The 18881-nt window shown below is 35.2% G+C and overlaps 1 protein-coding gene and 1 pseudogene across 1 annotated transcript; both read right to left on the reverse strand.

Annotated features, from left to right (window-relative positions):
• Positions 1 to 5679: 5679 nt before the first annotated feature.
• On the reverse strand, positions 5680 to 7649 carry LOC145010246 (protein FAR1-RELATED SEQUENCE 5-like; annotated as a pseudogene).
• Positions 7650 to 8405: 756 nt separating this feature from the next.
• On the reverse strand, positions 8406 to 10727 carry NMAT1 (Intron maturase, type II family protein). The gene has a single exon (XM_078970541.1). It carries the CDS (start codon positions 10677 to 10679, stop codon positions 8604 to 8606), a length of 2076 nt encoding a protein of 691 aa, XP_078826667.1. The 5' UTR covers positions 10680 to 10727; the 3' UTR covers positions 8406 to 8603.
• Positions 10728 to 18881: the final 8154 nt, after the last annotated feature.

Raw genomic sequence — 18881 nt, forward strand, 5'->3', positions numbered from 1 at the left:
GGAATCAGTTACTAGCTTCTTGGTAACCTTGTGACTTTCCCTGATCCAAGTGCGAGTCCTGTGCTTCCGGTAGTATATGCATCTACTACCTTTCACACCTACTCATACTCGTCCCAAGTATTGTCCCGCAGTCGACCAAGTCACTATACAAGAAAATCACAAAACAATTTAGCACATACGAATGTATCCAAGTAATCATAAACAATTTCCCTAGACTCTACTAGGACTTCTTTATTGCTCAATCTTCAATCATCAACTCTACTTCAACTCGATTGGTGATGGAAATACCAGACGATGAGACAACTTCAAGAATTTCACCAATCGTTCCATCATCCTGCCAATCGAAAGTGTACTTTATACGTACCGTACTCCTCTAAATGTACTGTTATTTCATAAGACATACTCTAAAGGCAAGATACCACTCTTACAATATCTTTTGATAGGTGTCATCCACTATCATAAGCCTTCTTCATTTCCTTCATTTACTCAATTTATCTACGAGTCTTCACCATGACCTCTTGTACATCCAAGCAGACATTTGGTGTACCAAGCGAGAATTTTTTTTTAGATAAGAAAGTTTTTAATTACGATAAACGTATAAATCTCCTTATCACCCCAAAACGTTTACATGCTAGTTCTGATTTCGTAGTCGTACGCTTAGAATCCTAAACACATAAGGTTTCCTGATCCGGTCGGCAACAGACCATAGATCCGAACAAATAATAGCATCAATTTAGCTATCACACAAAACAATTAGCACATAAAAGCATTTTAGGCATCATTCCTAAAATAAACTAGTGCATGCGTCAATTTAGGTGTACTACCTAACATATTTTAGACACACTCCTCACGATTATTACTTAGCATTCTAAGTTTAAGTCTAGAAATTTCCTACATATTCGTAGTTCGCTTAAACTAATGCTCTGATACCAACTGTGACATCCCCAATTTCTCGGCTAGAAAAGACCGATTTGTTTATTCTTTCTTTTATAAATCAGAGTAATCGTTTAAAGAAAACGGTTGCAGAATTTGTTCCCAAAACAAGATATGATAAAAACTTATCAAAACATTTCTCAAAGAGAATGTATTTTCATTAAATAATAAAACCTCGGGATGTCATGTTCCGATACAGACACATAAGCATAAACAAAACATACATTCATTTACTCTAGTGATTTACATCTCCTTTAATCTCTTAGTGCAAAGCAGCTTCGTATCGATACCTGTGATACAATTAAACTGAGTGGGTCAGGCTTGGGAGCCTGGTGAGCATATAGCGTTTTCAACCCACAATAATATAATTATAATATTTAATCATCAAACAATCAACCCAATTACCCATCCCCGTTATCTTCTTTATTTCATAAGGTTTTACCCTAAAAATCACCTATCCTTTATTCATTCATTCCTAAAATTTGACTTTAAGGAATAGACACAAATTCCATTGTTATTTAAGGCGCATCTACCAACTTTATTATTTAAACGCCTCTGCCAAGATTACGACATTCACTATTAGGCGCATCTGCCGACCTTATCCTATAAGCGCATCTGCCAGGATTATCCTATAAACGCATCTACTAGTATTATGACATTCTCTATTTGGTGCGTCTACCAATATTATTCTTAAGCGCATCTGCTAGTATTATGACATCTCTATTTGGTGCATCTACCAATATTATTCTTAAGCGCATCTGCTAGTATTATGACATCTCTATTTGGTGCATCTACCAATATTATTCTTAAGCGCATCTGCTAGTATTATGACATCTCTATTTGGCGCATCTTTCATACCTCCTCATTTTATCACATACCAACTATCTCATCTACCCATGTTCTACCCAACATATTTGCAGATATAAAATACATATACAGTTTAACTCATTTAAAAACTATATAAAACGTCCATTCCATACTCATTTCAAATAAGCAAACAATGTATAAACACATAATACGTATTTCTTAGCAAATACTTCATATCTATACGTTAGAAGAAAGTAACCATGCACTCACACATATAAACAACTTTATATTATACACATAGCACATATTTCATAGCAAATACTTAATATTTATGTGTTAGAAGAAAGTAATCGCACACTCACACATATAAACAACTATATAAATACACATAGCACGTATTTTATAAAATACTTCATATCTATGTGTAAGACGAAAGTGACTATACACTCACTTGATAAGAAGATGATCGGACAGCGCTACGGCTTGTATAAATAGTATTCTTTGGTGAAACCGGGATCACTTCACACACCGGGTTTCTCGCGGGTAGAGCTTCGGCTCGGAAACTCTTTTCTTCTCGGGATCTTCGGGCTTCGGGACTTGCTTCGGGTCTCGGTGTTGATACCGGAGCTTCGGGGGTACTTCTTTTCACGTAAATCGATGTAATATGGGAGAGAGATGAGAGAATGAGCAACCAAACTCGGCTGGCCCTTCAAATCTATTTATAGGGAAAAACTGGCCTTTTCCACATCATGGAACCTTTTGCCACGTTGTGGGCTTGGTCGTCACAGCATGGGACTCCCGGAGGTGTCAGGAGCGTCGTGGCACTGCTTGCCACATCGTGGTCTCTGACAGTTTTGGGGTTTCGCGCTCCGAACTTCAGAAATTCATAACTTTCGCATACAAACTCCGTTTTTGACGTTCTTTATATCGACGCGAATGTGAGATTATGCTCTACAACTCTTGTTTAGAATCCATTGGCTAATTTTGACTTTATTTTTAATATATTATAATTATATTACTTATATATTATTTTTAGTAGACCGGGACAGGAAAACTCCGTTATAAACTTATAACTCCTTCATTTGAACTCCGTTTTCGTCTATCTTTTTATCGTTGGACTACTATAGATGAGATCTTCAATTCTCATTTAGATTTTTTTGGATAAATATCGCTCTAACGTAAATTCATTATTTACGTTACGTTGTGTAGTGTCGGTTCTGTCGTGAAACTTCGACAGGTCATAACTATTTCGTTATAACTCGGATTTTGGCGTTCTTTATATGCACGGAAACCTTGTGACATATACTACAACTTGGTTAAGATTAATCCTTCTAAATAATCTTCCATCAAAAAGTCATTTTTTGATGCTTATCGTCTCTAAATTGACTAGCCCGGATCTACGGGAGTTACAGTATAAATATAATTATAAATTTAAAAAATATGTTATTGAAGGTTAAAATACAGTTTTAAAAATGTAATTTAAAATGTATATATACACTTCCAACAAATAAAATAATAACAATAACAATAATAATAATAATAATAATAATAATAATAATAATAATACTTATTATTATTATTATTATTATTATTATTATTATTATTAAAACTATTATTACTTTATAATAAATTGTTTCAATAATAAACAATATATATCAAGTTTTCGAGTTATAAAACCCAAAAGGAGATGCAACTGAGTTGTTTGTTTATTGCTTTATGAGTTGGAGGTGGTGGGTTCGAATCCCTCAATTTGCTTTATCTGGGTTTCAGTATTCCGGGTTTGGGTCCATCGGGTCCGGGTAAACCGGGTCTAAAAACCGGAACCACTTTTACGGTCGTAACCGGTTTTTGTGAATCGTTAGAAAGATGCATATTTTATTCGTTTCAACTCCGATTGATATGCGCTTTTTTCCAAATTCTAATTTAGAGTTTGTACATAATTTTAGACTATAAATTTTTCATTTTTAGTTTTATATTCATTGGCTTACAGTCCCCCAAAGTCGAGATATCAAAGTTGGAACGTTTTTAGTTTTTCAGTTGTTTTGTATTATCTGAAAGTTTTAAAACATGCATATCTTATTTGTTTGAAACCGAATTGACATGTGGTTTTTTCCAACTTATAATTTAGAGTTTTTGCATGAGTTTAAACTATAATTTTGTCATTTTTGGTTTAATATTCAATGAGTTGCAATCCCCCGAAGTCGGGATCTCAAAACTGAAAATTTTCAACTTTTTAGCTATATGTTTATGTACTTTGTATTATGTGAAAATGTTAACACATGCATATCTCATTCGTTTAAAGTTGGATTGACATGCGGGTTTTTTTCCATACTGTAGTTTATAGTTTGTACATGATTTTAGACTATAATTTTGTCAATTTTGGTTTTATATTCAATGAGTTACAGTCCCACAAAATTGGGATATCAATATGATAATTTTCAAAGTTAAAACCACTAAGTAGTAAACAATTAGTAAAAAATTCTAGTTTTTCCGATTCTAAACCCACTTTATCCGGTTCGAACCTGCCCACTTTTATGTTTTCCGGTTTTCCGATTCTAGACCCACTTTACCCGGTACCGTACCCGAAACCGAACCGGAACCGGTTCCTATATACAGGTCCGATTTACGGTTCTAAAAATTCACGTTAACCGGTTCTTGGTTTTCCTGGGTCCATCCAGTCCCAGTTTAGACCCACTTTCATCCCTATTGTCAGCTATACACGTTACCAGTTTAACCTGTAAACGATTTTTTTTACAAGTTTCCGGTATAAAATGAACAACAACTCTGTCAAATGGTAAAACCGTAAATTCCTGAAACACTTAAGGGTTTTGATGGCATAATCCTTATTTTGAAATTTTAATTTGGCCCTAATGCATGAATGCTTCTTCACGGCCACTGTTCACAATCAATGAGTGATGCCCGATGTCTGATTTTTCCACTGAAGTCAGTTGTCACGACGTGAAACTCCTATACTCATTTGACAAAACCTCCCCAAAAATAAGAATCAAAATGCATAGTGTGCACCAAAAATGACCTTGTGTGAACTCTCCTTTTCCAAGCTCATTTGCCAACATGGGCCAACACATAGATTATAAATACACATAACATAAATACACGAAATTTCTTTTCTTTTTATTATAAATTCATAATTGTTAATAGTTTTCTTAAAAATAACATTTGTGGTTTCATAGCTACTTATATCCGGCCAATAAATTGCATACCTCTCAAAGCCACTTCACCACTACTTCCATATTCAGCTTAGCATAAAAAAAAAATGTTTCAAGTGGTTCTCAAGGAAAGTTAGTGTTTTGATCGACACGACTTGTATTTGAATCCGGTATCACATTTATACGGCCTGCAGATTCTCATTCCCCGATTTGTGATTTCCTTCATTGTGGGTGTTATTCACTATTATCAAATCATTTAGAGACTTTGGATTATTTGGAATTTTGCACTTGAATCTGCTACCAACTAATGGTAAACTTTGTTATTTGGTCAAAAGTATTTATTGTTCATTCGAACATTCGTTTGATCAAAAAAGAATTCACACATTTCAACATGTTTTTCTTGAGTGATTGTTTCGTTCGACACATCTCATCAATCTTTCTCTTGCAACGATTCATTAGCCTGATACATGAAAATAAAATTAATATAATTATGAGACTTGTAAATCATGTCAAAGTAAAATAATATTACAACTACCTTTCTTTTTGAACAACTAGAGGCGTAATGACCCAATCCTTGACCATAAGAGCACGTTCTTTTTTTTTGGTAGTTCTAATGAAGACTTAATTCTACTTGCATTTTTAGGACGCCCTTTCGTTTTAGTTGGACCAATAGGATCTCGGACAGAAAATTGAGCCATCAAATCAACTTGTGAAATTCCCATAGAAGGACCTTGAGAAGAATTTTCAAATGCTTTAGGGTTTTCCTGAATCGTTAAATCTTTATCAATACATTATTAACTTTTTCTATCTTTAAAGGGGATTCCTTAGCCTGTTCGACAACTTTGGTAAAATTTGAACGAACACACCTTAAAGTGAATGCACTAACCCCATTTTCATCATTCATTTCTTCGAGTCCGATACGACTTTTACCCACTTTGTACCTCGCATTAAGGGTCCACCGTGGTAAAATATAGTGACTCGGAAGTGTTTCAACATGCCTCTTCTTCATCACATATAGACAATGCTTGCATAAAATCCCACATGTCTCATACATAGCACAAGAACATGTGACATTAATTTGACTCATAGAACGGAAGCTAACAATTCGCCAATATGTTTTATCAACGTTCAGTTGCCCAACTCGGTATGTTATTTCTTCTTTACTTTTGCTTACAGTCTCATGGGTTAAATTGCTAGTGGCTTCAATCCATTCTTTTTTAAAAATCTCAAAAACATTTCTAGTGTAACACTCACCCGCTTTTAACCCATGAGAACAGCCCTCGAGTTCATGGTCTTGAAGTCTTCATCTTCTTCGGCGGCTCTTCGAGACTCAACTGTTTTGTCATATTGTAGTACAAACACATTCAACATGGTGCTCGAGTTGACAAATCCATCAAAAAATGAATTAATACTCTCACTTCGTCCACTGGTTGTCATACCAACCAACAAAATATCTTTCAAGAAGGGTTTAGCCCAATGTATTCGTTGGTTAAACATTTCACTTACCCAACAATTATTTTCTAGTTTATACTTACCACATATAACTTCAAACTTGGTTTCCAATTCTTCAATGGTGTCACTGTTCACATAATATCTATATGATTCCTGAAAGTCACTATAATGAGCAACAAATGGGCGAAGGTGTACAGATTCATGCTTTTTAATATGCCATGCACAAAAACGATGTCGGGTCTTGGGAAACACTTTTTTTTTTATTGCATTACCCATAGCTTTGTCTTGATCAGTAATAATTGCCTTTGGAAACTTGCCAAACATACATTTTAGGAAATTCTCAAATAACCATTCAAATGTTTCTTCTTTCTCGTTTTCTAACAATGCTCCGCCGAAAAGTATAGATTGCCCATGATGATTCACCCCTACAAAAGGAGCAAATGGCATCTTGTATTTGTTTGTCATATAAGTGACATTAAACACAACAACATCTCCAAACTTAGTATAAGCCTCTCTTGATCTTCCATCCGCCCAAAACATATTCCGGGGACATCCATCATCACACACATCCATGACAAAATAGTGGTCATTGTGCGTTAATGATTTATCTTGGAAATGCTTTATAAGTCCATAAAACTCTTTTCCCCTGTATTGTTTTTGTTGCTCGGATAAGACATCAGCACATTGCTTTGAAGTAACATCAACTTCATCTGAAGTTTTCATTGCATTAATAGCCTTTTTAAACTGATAAGGCTTCAACACTGCTTGATTAAGTTCAACCATAAGAGATTTGCATTCCATAGAACGGTGAAACTTCCCATGAGATCTATGCTTCATTACTTTCGTTGGTGTCATGCTCAAATCGTGATTGTGTGTATCGTTAAACATATCCACAAACCATTTTTTGTCTTTTTGTTTTGAAATTCGAAGCATTGCTTTGCAACGGATTCTTACATCTCTACGACGTTTTTTCTTATTTCTTTTGAAACCTTCTTTGTTGCATACATATATCCTCCGGTAAGGTTCATTTGTCGTCTTATTTTTATATTTGTGATGGATACATATACCAAATCCATGTAAAAATGCATAATCATTATAAAATGTATATGCATCTTTGGGCGTATCGAAAACCTTTCCCACTATACTTTCCTCAATACTTTTACCTTCATCACATTCGACATTCACATCCTTTATTTCTTCAGTTTCAGATGTTGTTTCTAACAAATCATTTGTGTCAACATCATCAATTGTATGTATGTCGATAGGACCTTCCGCTTGAGTTTCAGACATCATTCGCTATATATTACATAGAAACAAAAATCATGAATTAGAAGAAAAAAATCATTCACCGATGAACTAAAGAAAAAAACCTGTAATTTCTTTTTTCTTAAAACTAATGATCACAACAAACTAAAAGTAATACTACTAATATATTTTGAGAACAGAATGATAAAATTAAATTTATAATTAGTTTTTTCTTGAACACCACCAAATAATAATTGACACTGTTTGCAACATCAAATTTTATAAATTTTAATAGCCTTTTTCCCACACCACCAATAGAATCAATAAAATGTATTTATTATGTCTTATTAAAAAGCAATTTGATAACATGTTCATAGGCTCCACCAATTGCCTTTACAATTGTTTCTTTGTGTACTAACCTACCGACGCTCTTAGACATCACTAATAAAGTTTTTTTTAAACCCTACTAATTTTTTTAATACGTTTGGGATCAATTTCATAATTGTTCAGCATTAGGGAAGAAACAATCAACCATTCACCAAGGGGAAGATTAAAAAATAAAAACTAAAAAGAAACATGCCGTCAATAAAATTTCATAAATAAGAAAGGTTGTATTGCAAATTTTCATTTCTTTGCTTGAAAGAAAATCCCTTAACCAATTAATGAAAATTATACAGTGCAATTCCAATAGAATAAGAACAACTTAATGATCAACAAAACTTTTCAACATGAGGTATATCTATGTTACTGAATGCCAAAAGAACGGCATATACAGAAAGTGTTTCCTGTTAAATCCTAATATTTTACAAATTTGCCCGTATTTTATTTTCCTTCAATTTCCCCAAATATGGCATCATTTTCTCATTTAGTCCTTGGCAAATAAGTTAACGATTGATATACAGAATTCCTCACATAATGGTTTACTATTTTTGTTTTATATTTCGGACAAAACTTAATAAAAATAAAAAAAAAACATGTGTATACAACTACACAACAAACTTAAGCGGGTGATTCCAAAGGAACTCGGGTCCTTTGAAAACCAAGATTCCGTGCCCCAAGAGTCTTATAATCCCACACGATCTCCCCAAGCATGTCTTGAGGTAAACACAATCCTTGTTCTTTAACCGATCTTTGTAGCTCACAAAACAGCTTTAAATCCCGTAATTTTATATAATCAAGCAAAACCCGTTCATGATGCGGGACCCACTTCCTAGGAAACGGAGTATAATCACACGATGGAATCATAGACATATGCGAAAACCTAATTCCTTCAATAGCATCCGCAAGCCCTAATCTTAACAATTCCGCATACTCGGGTGTCCGATTATCCATACTTTGCCTAAGCGGACGGCTAAGATCGCGTGTTGCTTTCTTGAAAACCTTCGCCCGTGATTTCATTTTATACCTCGCGGCGTATAATTTCCCCACCGAGTTTCGAATCACGTACGCGCAAAACCCCACGATTTTTTTTCGGTTATCTGCGTATCGATACCAATCCGCCATTGTTTCAAGAAACTTATTCATTTGAGCATTTGTTTGAGCTTGACCACAATAAAGCATTGGAGTGCAAGGTAAAGGTTCGGGGTCTTTATCACCTTTGACTAATTTAAGCTTTCGAAAGTGTCGAATGCATTGAGGCAAACTTGCGGTGACTGAAAGCAAAATTCCTACGCTTTTTTGAGTCACTATATGACCACCGTTTGATGCGAAACGTATATTTGGGTAGATTATTCTTTGGCAAATTATATGATCCAAGAATTGAACACCTTTACTTATGTGTTGGATCTCTAGATTTGATTCGTTTATTGTTATGCCGTATTTATTTGAGGAAAACTCGATTATTGTGTTCCTTATTTCAACCGCATCCATTCTTGATCCTGTAATTCCAATCAAGAAATGACCTCCATAACGAATGTAATCCATTTTTTTGGTTTTATTTTTTCCACCTCCACGAACGAATTCAGGCCATGATGGAGTAGAACTACCATAACTATCAGTAGTGGAAGCATTTGTGATGGAATTATCATTTGAAAACTGAGAAAAGCTAAGGATTCTCTCCTCGATCATGTGGTCTAATTCATTAAGACAAATATTAGCAAGTAAAGGACTTAATATCCCACAATAGCCATAATTGGGTACCTTAAGTGCTTCCATAGGAGCAAAATCATAGAAAGTTCTGAGCCAATAAGGGTCTGGTTTGGCCTCATTTTCATCAAGAACTTTCTTCTTCTTCAACCCCTTTTTCTTGTTTTTTCTCCTCCATACCTTCTCATTGGAAAGATGAACTGGTTTTGGTAGATCTTTTAGTCCTGATTTGATCAAAGACAGTACTTTCTGATCCTTCACACCTTTTTCAACAAACCCCATCAATAAATTGACATCGACATTATCAAAAATTAGGGTTAAATCGCCTTTTAAGAACCATACATACCCAGCAAAATTACTCCTAATTGTTCGAATTACCGTATGCGCGTTCCTCCGAGGACGAAACCCGTGTGATTTGGGCGAAAATCTCGGCTCAAAAACAGGTTCCAGAATCATCAAAAGCAATTCTTGAACGACAGTGTCTTGAAACGGAGTTTCAATGGAGTCTGATATCGTACGAAGCTTGCGACTTGAGAGCTTCGAAAAAGGGATTTTATCGTTTGGGTTTTGGATGTAGGGATGGGTTTTCATGTTCCATTGAAACTGGCCGTGTACGACGGCGTTCCGGAGAGAGAGGAGGTCGGTGATGACTTGCGATTGGAGAGCGTTGCGCGAGGGAAAAGAGCCCGTGAAGTGGGCGCAGGTGCGTTGGTAGGCTAAGACCCATAGGTCGAGTTTGGAGAGGAAACCGGTGAGGTTGAAGAATGGAGTCTGGTTGTGGTCAGAGAAGGTTCGGACCCATAAATCAGAGAGGACTTGAACTGGGTCCTCTTTTAAGAGGGTATATGGGTCTTGTGGGGGAGACTGTGGTTGACGGCGGCGGCGGCGGCCGTCGTCGTGTTGGCCGTGGTGATGTTTGTGGGGAGTAGAGAAGTGTGAGAAGTTGCGGATGCAGGAAAGGTGTTTGAGTTTAGTCCTGATTAGTGACATCTGCGGGATTCATTTGGATTGTGAGTTGTTTTAGTCTTTAGAACGTTAGGTTTTGTTAGTAGAGAGAGGCCTCGCTCTACTCTAACTATATCTAATAAGATAAAATGCTATTTATTATGTTATATTTTGGGTTAACTGTTAACACCACAAAAACTATTATATTTATATCTTTGTGATGTTTAAACTTAAAAATAAATAAATAAATATAATTACTTATTATATTTTGAAAAAAAAAAAAAAAAAACATTTTTGGGCTTTTGGCAAATCACTTTAGCTTGTTGTACCAGAGTGGTTCTTCGTCAAAAGAAAAACAACGGTTTGTAGTATTTCCTATTGATTTGTCTAGGGGATGGGATGTAAAAGAAGCCGTTATCATTTAAAGGTAGGGGTGAGCTTTCTCACTATACCTCGCTCTTCTTTTATCTCGTCTGTTTTCTTATCCATATTCTGTAAATTTCGTATGTAGACAGGTAGTTGATTTGACTAGTTTTTTAGTGCAAAAAATCAGTTTGTAACTTCTTTTTTACATTTACCTCAACATTTAATTCTAGGTTTGCATGCCAAAACAACATCTTTTTTGTTTCATATTTGTCATTATTTTCTGGAATGTCTTTCATTTTTAGTCATTGGTTAGTCACTGACAGATATTTTAAGAGAAAATAAATTAAAATTAAAAAATTTAAAAAAAAAAACGTTAAAGGTGAAATTTGAAACCATGATTTCTCCGTAAGAGACGAGACGTGTTAACTAGTAAAGCAATTACTCTCTTTTTAGTATTACCAATATTTAACGTAAGTCTCGAACCAATACCATATAATAAATAATGCGACATGCTAATATATAAAACAATCAAATTTGTTAATTCATTTGTAATTCATCTAAGAAACAATTTGTTATTTCTAATGACATATTTATAGAGAAACCAAATAAATAACACAATGATACATATAGTTTTAAGGCTTAAATGCAAGAAATAACATTATATTTTTTTTCTGCTATTATAGTTTTGTACTTCCATATTTTCTTATGCATACTATCATCTCATTTATTTGGTTTTTTCAACAAGTATGTCATCAGAAATAATCGGTTGTTTCTTAGATGAATTAACAAGTTTGGTTTGCTTCAAAATAAGCATGTCACATTGTTTATTAGATGTATCGGGTTCAGGACTTACATTAGGTGTTTGTCCTTCATTGTAAAATACATGCATGCATTAAATACAACAAACACTAGCAATTATAAAAGCCCTTGGATTACTAGCTAAAATGTCCCGCCCTTCAAAGAAATCGTGGTTTCGAACTTTGCATTCAACACCACTTCCTTTTTCATTTAAAGTGGTTTCGAACTAGCAATAAAAAAACCTTGGATTACTAGCTAAAATACATGATGAAATCGATGGAGGAAATCAGAAAGTAAGCCTCATACAAACCTGAAGCAGAAATCAAACAAATGGTTTCTTATGAAATCGATGGAGGCAGATCCAAAGTTGATGAAATCAATTAAGGCCTAGAGACCGATGGTGGTTCTTGATGAAATCGGTGGATGAAATCATAAATTAAGCCTCATACAAACCTGAAGCAACGTTCAAAATCAATTCCTTCATGTTGTATGTATTCACGAGAGGCTCTAAGGTTGATTTAATCATCTTCTCTAGTGGTGTCGATCTAATTGTTGAGAGAGAGAGAGAGAGAGAGAGACGGGGATGGTTTGAATTTTGAATCAAGAGAATGAGAGAGATAGAAAGGAAAAGTGTTTAGAGAAAGAGACATAACACATTTGATAGAAGAGAGTGAATAGTATTTCTTTTGATTTTTGTATTATTAAAAAACAAAATTAATAATAAAAAATGCTTAAAAATATACTTAAGGGTATAATGGTCTTTTTAAGTTGTTCATGGACCAAACGCGCAACAAAAACATACAATAGACGGTTAGAGTTAAAAATTCTTTATAAGGACCAAATACACAGATTACCCTAAACAATAGGGACCATTCATGTAATTTACCGATATCATTTATTTAAATGATCCTAATGTCATACCTTGTTTATTGAGAAAGAAAGCACAAGAAAATCATAAAAGACATACAGTTTTTTTTGGTCGTCCAAAGGAGCAAGTCCTGAAGCTTTTCTTACATGATCTCGTTAAATACTTTATATAATCGAAAACCCCTTGCTAGTATCCAATTCTAAATTGTCATTTTTTTTAGTGTACACATTTTTTTTTTGTAGAATCTCTATGATTTTAAGTGTTGCTAATGGGATCTTGTATATCTAAAAGTTGAACTTAACTTCCAAGGGGTTTTTGTAAGGTCTACATTCTTGTATGATGTTAGGAAGTTCTTATTCACTAATGTTGATTTTGATGGGATGGATTTATCTGAGTGTGTAACTTTCCTGAGAAGGTTCATGAAGAAGAATGTAAAAAACTATACTATATATATATATATATATATATATATATATATATATATATATATATATATATATATATATATATATATATATAACAAAAGAGTTTGAGTATGCAATCTTCTTGAAAACTACACAACACTAACGGAGGTCAAATTTACAAATATATTGACCATTTTGGTTATGAATTAGAGAAATGGTTTAAAGAGGACAACTGTGAAGTAAAGAGTATAATGTCCTAAAAATACCAAGTAAAATTTCATTTTTAATAAGCTTAACCATTCATTCGTTAATCCAAAAGACAGTCAAAGTAAAAGTATTCTCAAAACATCAGAGTAAAATCATAAACAATCAATACGAAATAAATATCCAGGGGATGCGATCAAGTCGGACCCTTCCTTTTGAAACCAGAAGTACCTGAAAACATTTTAAACATAAACCATAAGCACGAAGCTTATTGATTTTCCCAAAATACCACATACCATACACCATACATACATATCATACTAAAGCATGTACGAGTCTATTTCACGCCTGAGTCCCTTCCGACTCTCCGAGTCCCTTCCGACTCCTTCAGTATCTTTCAACCAGTACGAGTCTATTTCACCCCTACAGATAAGCATACAATCATACTAACAAGAGTCATGGATACAACAAGTACATACAGACATATCAGTAAGTGTCACAAAGATCACTACTATCCTACATCATAATCCATAAAGTCCGGAATTGGTGACTTCGACCCACAAGTATAGTGAGAAGACTAAAATCAATATGAAGATATCCAAATCATGTACGCGCTACTGCTACAGGGATCCTCACACTGAACATATCCAAAATCACCCCTAGTCAATAATTAGGGTAATAAAAGATAATCGAAGGTCCAACCATTCTCATCAAAAGGAGCCCTCTGGTGAGTATGCCATGTGTACCACCCTATTACGCACCGCGTACTCGACAATCACAAGAAAGGAAAAACTGTTGGATTAGGTGTCAAAGTCCATAACTATAATTTAATGATAATTGGTATAAACTTGAATTGATAATAGCATAGTCATTTTGGATTGCCCTCAAACCTAGCAATTGGACAAGATGATTTTTGGAGAGAGTGGTTGATTTATTATTTCATTAATAAATTGAAATAAATAATTTATTAATATATTATGAGTATAATATATTAATTAGAAATAATAATATTTAATTAATAATTAATCAGAAATTAATTTGAATTAATATTAGGATTAATGAAATTAATTAAAAGTGTAGGGACTAAAGTGCAATTGTTCAATAGTTGAGAAAAATGCTCCAAAACCTTCCACACATGGGTTGGATGGTTTCTAGAGACCTTTAGGGTTTCTAGAATTATCCTTGGAGGATAATTATGAAGCTAGATAATTACCGATTCAAAATAATATTTATTATATTGGTTTTGGACTTATCTAGGATTTCCAGGTTGCACTATATAAGGAGCCTTACCCCTAGGATTTTCGGCCACTCTATCATTCAAAGGAATAGCCAAAAAATTTCTCTCATTCCTCCTCTCTCCATAATCTCCTTCATGCTTGAGTTGGGCGTGAACCATTAGAGGCACAACGCTTGTGGTGCTTGCTTCCAAAAGATTAATAATAGGATTTCTAGTTGTTTGGTATAATAATTAAAATGTAACAGTCCGAAATTCAGGTACAACTAATTAGCCTTCATCTTTTAATTATTTGTCATTTTTGGCCTTTGTGTTGGGCGAGTACGCTGGGCGTACAAGGAGCACGTTGCACGTACTCGCACGCCTTATTAAATGCGTTATCACTCGGGTACGTTGGGCGTACCCAAGGTTACGCCGGGCGTAACCGGTCCGGACCCAAAACCCTAATTTGGGTTGTTAGCTATAAAAGGAATGAGATAGCTTGGTTCCTCAGCCACCATCCTTCAGAAAGAAACCCTAAGAGAGTTGTTCCTTCGTTCATAGCTTGGGTGAGTGTTCTAAGCTTTAATGTGTTATTTCAAGGTAGCAAAGGAGAAGAGGAGTCCATTGTGGAGGCTAGAAGTTGGTGTACAAGTGTAGATCCGTGGATAGCAAAGTTTCGAGCTTCTTCCTGAGGTAAAAAGTTCGGATCTTGCCTTTTAGATCTTATGGTATGCTTCTTGGACCAATTTCTAGGGTTTTGGTCCCAAAGATGGAGACTTTATGAGCAAGTAGTCTCCATTGGCTTAGATCTATCATATTCTAGGTTTATTTGAGTTGTATGTTCACAAAAATGTGATCTTGGACGTAAATAATTAACCATGCATGAGATCTAGATCTTTGGAGTTGAAAAGAAAGGTATTAGAGAGTGTAGGAGCCTTTACAGCCATGCCAAGGCTTAAAGGTTCCGACTTTATGGCTTAGGAGACTTAAAGAGAGCCGGATCTAGAAGTTGAAGAAGTGTCTTAACCATTTAAGACCAAAAATATGGTATGGATGATATGGATGAATCTGGGACTTACGTTGGGCGTAACTCCCAGTACGCGCAGCGTAAGGGGTTGAGACCCCAATTGCGGTTCATCGATGTACGCCCCGCGTACAGAAGCTGGTATGCCCTGCGTACTGTGGTCTATTGACTTTTGTTGACTTTTAGGGTTTTGGTCAACATGTGGACTTTGAGTCAAGGAGGGGTGAAATGGTCTTTTACCACTCTGTGGGATAATGAAAAGGGTGTAGCCTAGTCTTGGAAGCCTATATTAATTAGAATGATATTTCGTTATGATTAGGCGGGGTTGGGTCTTCATTTTGAGATTCGGAGATAGCGAGCACGTGAGATTCTAGACTTCCTGCAAGGTGAGTCTTCTCACTATACAGTACCCGAAAGGGTATTTATGTGTGACCGGAAGGTCGGATATGTTATGAGTTGTATGCATTGTATATGAATAAGTTAACCGTTTGTATGTGCTATGTATGCTATGCTTGATATGGGCTGGAAGGCATTATGTTATGGGCCGGAAGGCATTATGTTATGGGTCGGAAGGCATTTATGTTATGGGCCGGAAGGCATTATGATGTGGACCGGAAGGTCGACGCGGGAAGGACCGGAAGGTTTACCGGGTCGGGACGGAAGTCCCCTGAGACACATGGACCGGAAGGTCGTGGCCTGGAAAGGCGTATGTGCGTAAGTAGTATTTTGGGGAACTCACTAAGAATTTATGCTTACAGTTGTTGTGTTATGTGTTTTAGGTACTAGCGAGGACCGTGGGAAGGCGCCAGTGTGATCTGTACACACTATCGGAGGATTTAGTTTATGATCTTGGGATTTATATGATTTGTATTATGTTATGATACATTGGATTTTATGACTTGATTTAGATGAAAACATGTTTTAAGAAATGAAAAATTTTGTTTTGAAAATTCACGTTGTTACATAAAAGGTATGTAACCCTAATCCTTGTCTTTAGTAATTTTCGAAATTACCTAGGGTTTCTAGGTATGTTCAAAGTTATAGGTTCAATAGAGAAAACATATATCTTGTTTTAGGTTGCATGCACACTTAAGAGTTTTAAGTTTGTTTTGTAATTCCTAACACCCATCAGTGGTATCAGAGTGTTTGGTTTGTTTTCAATTGACTTTGCTATGATTGTTGAATTTGATCAAATTAGGGTTTATGGAAATTAAATCATAAAAGGCTTATATTTTGAAATTAGGCTTAGTTTTTTGAAACCCTAACCTTGCCCATAAGTTTCGAAAATAGGGCTAGGGTTTTGAAACCCTAGCCTTCCTCCCCAAGCAAATTTTCGAAAATGGTATTAGTTGGTTAGGGTTTCCTAAATTTTTGGTAATTATTATTTTAATTGTTTAAATGGGATAATTGAAAATTTTTGGATAAATTCTATACCCTAATTTTTTGAAAATTAGAGGGTAAGGAATAGGATTAAATTATTTGATTAATTTAATTAGATAGTCCTTATTTGATATAATATAAGTAATTAAATGTTAATTAATAGATAATTGTTAAATCATTTGGTTTGTTTTAAATTTAAATTAATTATTTAATTTTCAAAATTTAAGAATTATAAACCTAGTATTTCGAAATTTAAGACTAGATCTTGGTTGTTTGGGTCATTCTAATGGATAAAGTTGGAAACTTTATCCATTATGGAGCTATTAGGAAGCTAATTTGAGTATTGTATGGTTAGCCTTTGAGCATTAAGTGTTAATAAGAAGCTAGGGTTTGGTTTTGGGCTTCATTGAGCCATACAAAAGCTTAAAGTTGTCGACTTTATCAGTATTGACCTTCCCAAGACTTAGATATGAGTATTGGACGTTGTATCTTAAAGGATTAAGTGCTTAAAATGAGTTTTTGAGGTCCCTGTGATTATGCACTACGTAAATCGGAGTATGCAGCGCGTACGACTTCTTGGTCCCTTTTTTTCCTTTTATGTGATTACCAAGTATGCGGTGCGTAATAGGGCAGTACGCATGGCGTACTCACCAGAGGGCCATATGGGTCTTGGGTCCTTTTGGGTTTTGGGTCATGGTTAGATGGGTTAAGTACGGGAAGTGTAATAGTCTTTTACCCCTTAGCATGATAGATTATGGTTGGACCTTTGATTATAGGTTATTACCCTAATTATTAATTAGTGGTGATTTTGGATATGTTCAATGTGAGGATCCCTATAGCAGCAGTGTGTGTGTGTGTGTGATTCGAATTCGGATTGAAGTGAGTCTCTTCACTATACTTGTGGGTCGAAGGCACCAATGTCGGCCCACTGGATTATGTTGTAGGACTTTGTGACACTTATTGATATGCATGTATGTGTTTGATGTCTTTGTGACTCTTGCTAGTATGATTGTATGCTTATCTGTAGGGGTGAAATAGACTCGTACCAGTTGAAAGATACAAAAGATTCAGAAGGGACTTGGAAATTCGAAAGCGACTTAGAGAGTCGGAAGGGACTCGGAGAGATAGACGGGACTCAGAGGTGAAAAAGATACGTACATGCTTTAGTATAATATGTATGTATGATGTATGGTATGTGGTATTTTGGGGAACTCACTAAGTTTCGTGCTAACAGTTTATGTTTAAAATGTTTTCAGGTACTTCTAGTTTCAAAAGGAAGAGTCTGATTTGATCGCACTGCCTCGCTTGAAGATTTATTTCGTATTGATTGTTTATGATTTTACTCTGATTGTCTTTTGGTTTAATGAATGAATGGTTTTGGCTTATTAAAAATGAAATTTTACTCATTAATTTTGGGACATTACAAGTTGGTATCAGAGTTGGGGCACGGGTCGATGTGTTTGACAGGGACGTCAAACCCTAATAATGGGGGTGCAGGTGGGTTGCACCTGATCCCACATCTGCTGGGAATGAGAACTAAGCATTCCTTATAAGGGGTGTGGATACCTTCCCTATCACAACGTATTTTAAAGTCGTGAAGGTAGCAGATCCCATAAGAACTCTACAATTAAGCATACCCGGGCGAGAGCAATTAAAGAATGGGTGACCCCTTCGGGAGTTTTCGTGCTGGAAGCCTAAAGCAGATAATATTGTGATGTATGCCAGCGGGGATGTTACAAAGAGTGTGAAAGAAAAGAATGTATGCATACATAAAGAAGAGAATGAAGATACGTTATCTTCAATTTCTCAGATGATCTTGATTTGGAAGATGAAGTTACTTGCATGAACAAGACCAATAAAGATGTATTATTGAGTAAGTTATATGTTGATGAAATAACAAGACACTAAAGATGTATTATCGAGTAAGTTATATGATGAAAAAAGCAAATATGTTAGGGGTGAGCCAAACCATGATGTTGATAAGGGC

This window comes from Lactuca saligna, chromosome 8 (assembly GCF_052625555.1).
Source record: "Lactuca saligna cultivar CGN05327 chromosome 8, ASM5262555v1, whole genome shotgun sequence".
Taxonomy (NCBI): domain Eukaryota; kingdom Viridiplantae; phylum Streptophyta; class Magnoliopsida; order Asterales; family Asteraceae; genus Lactuca; species Lactuca saligna.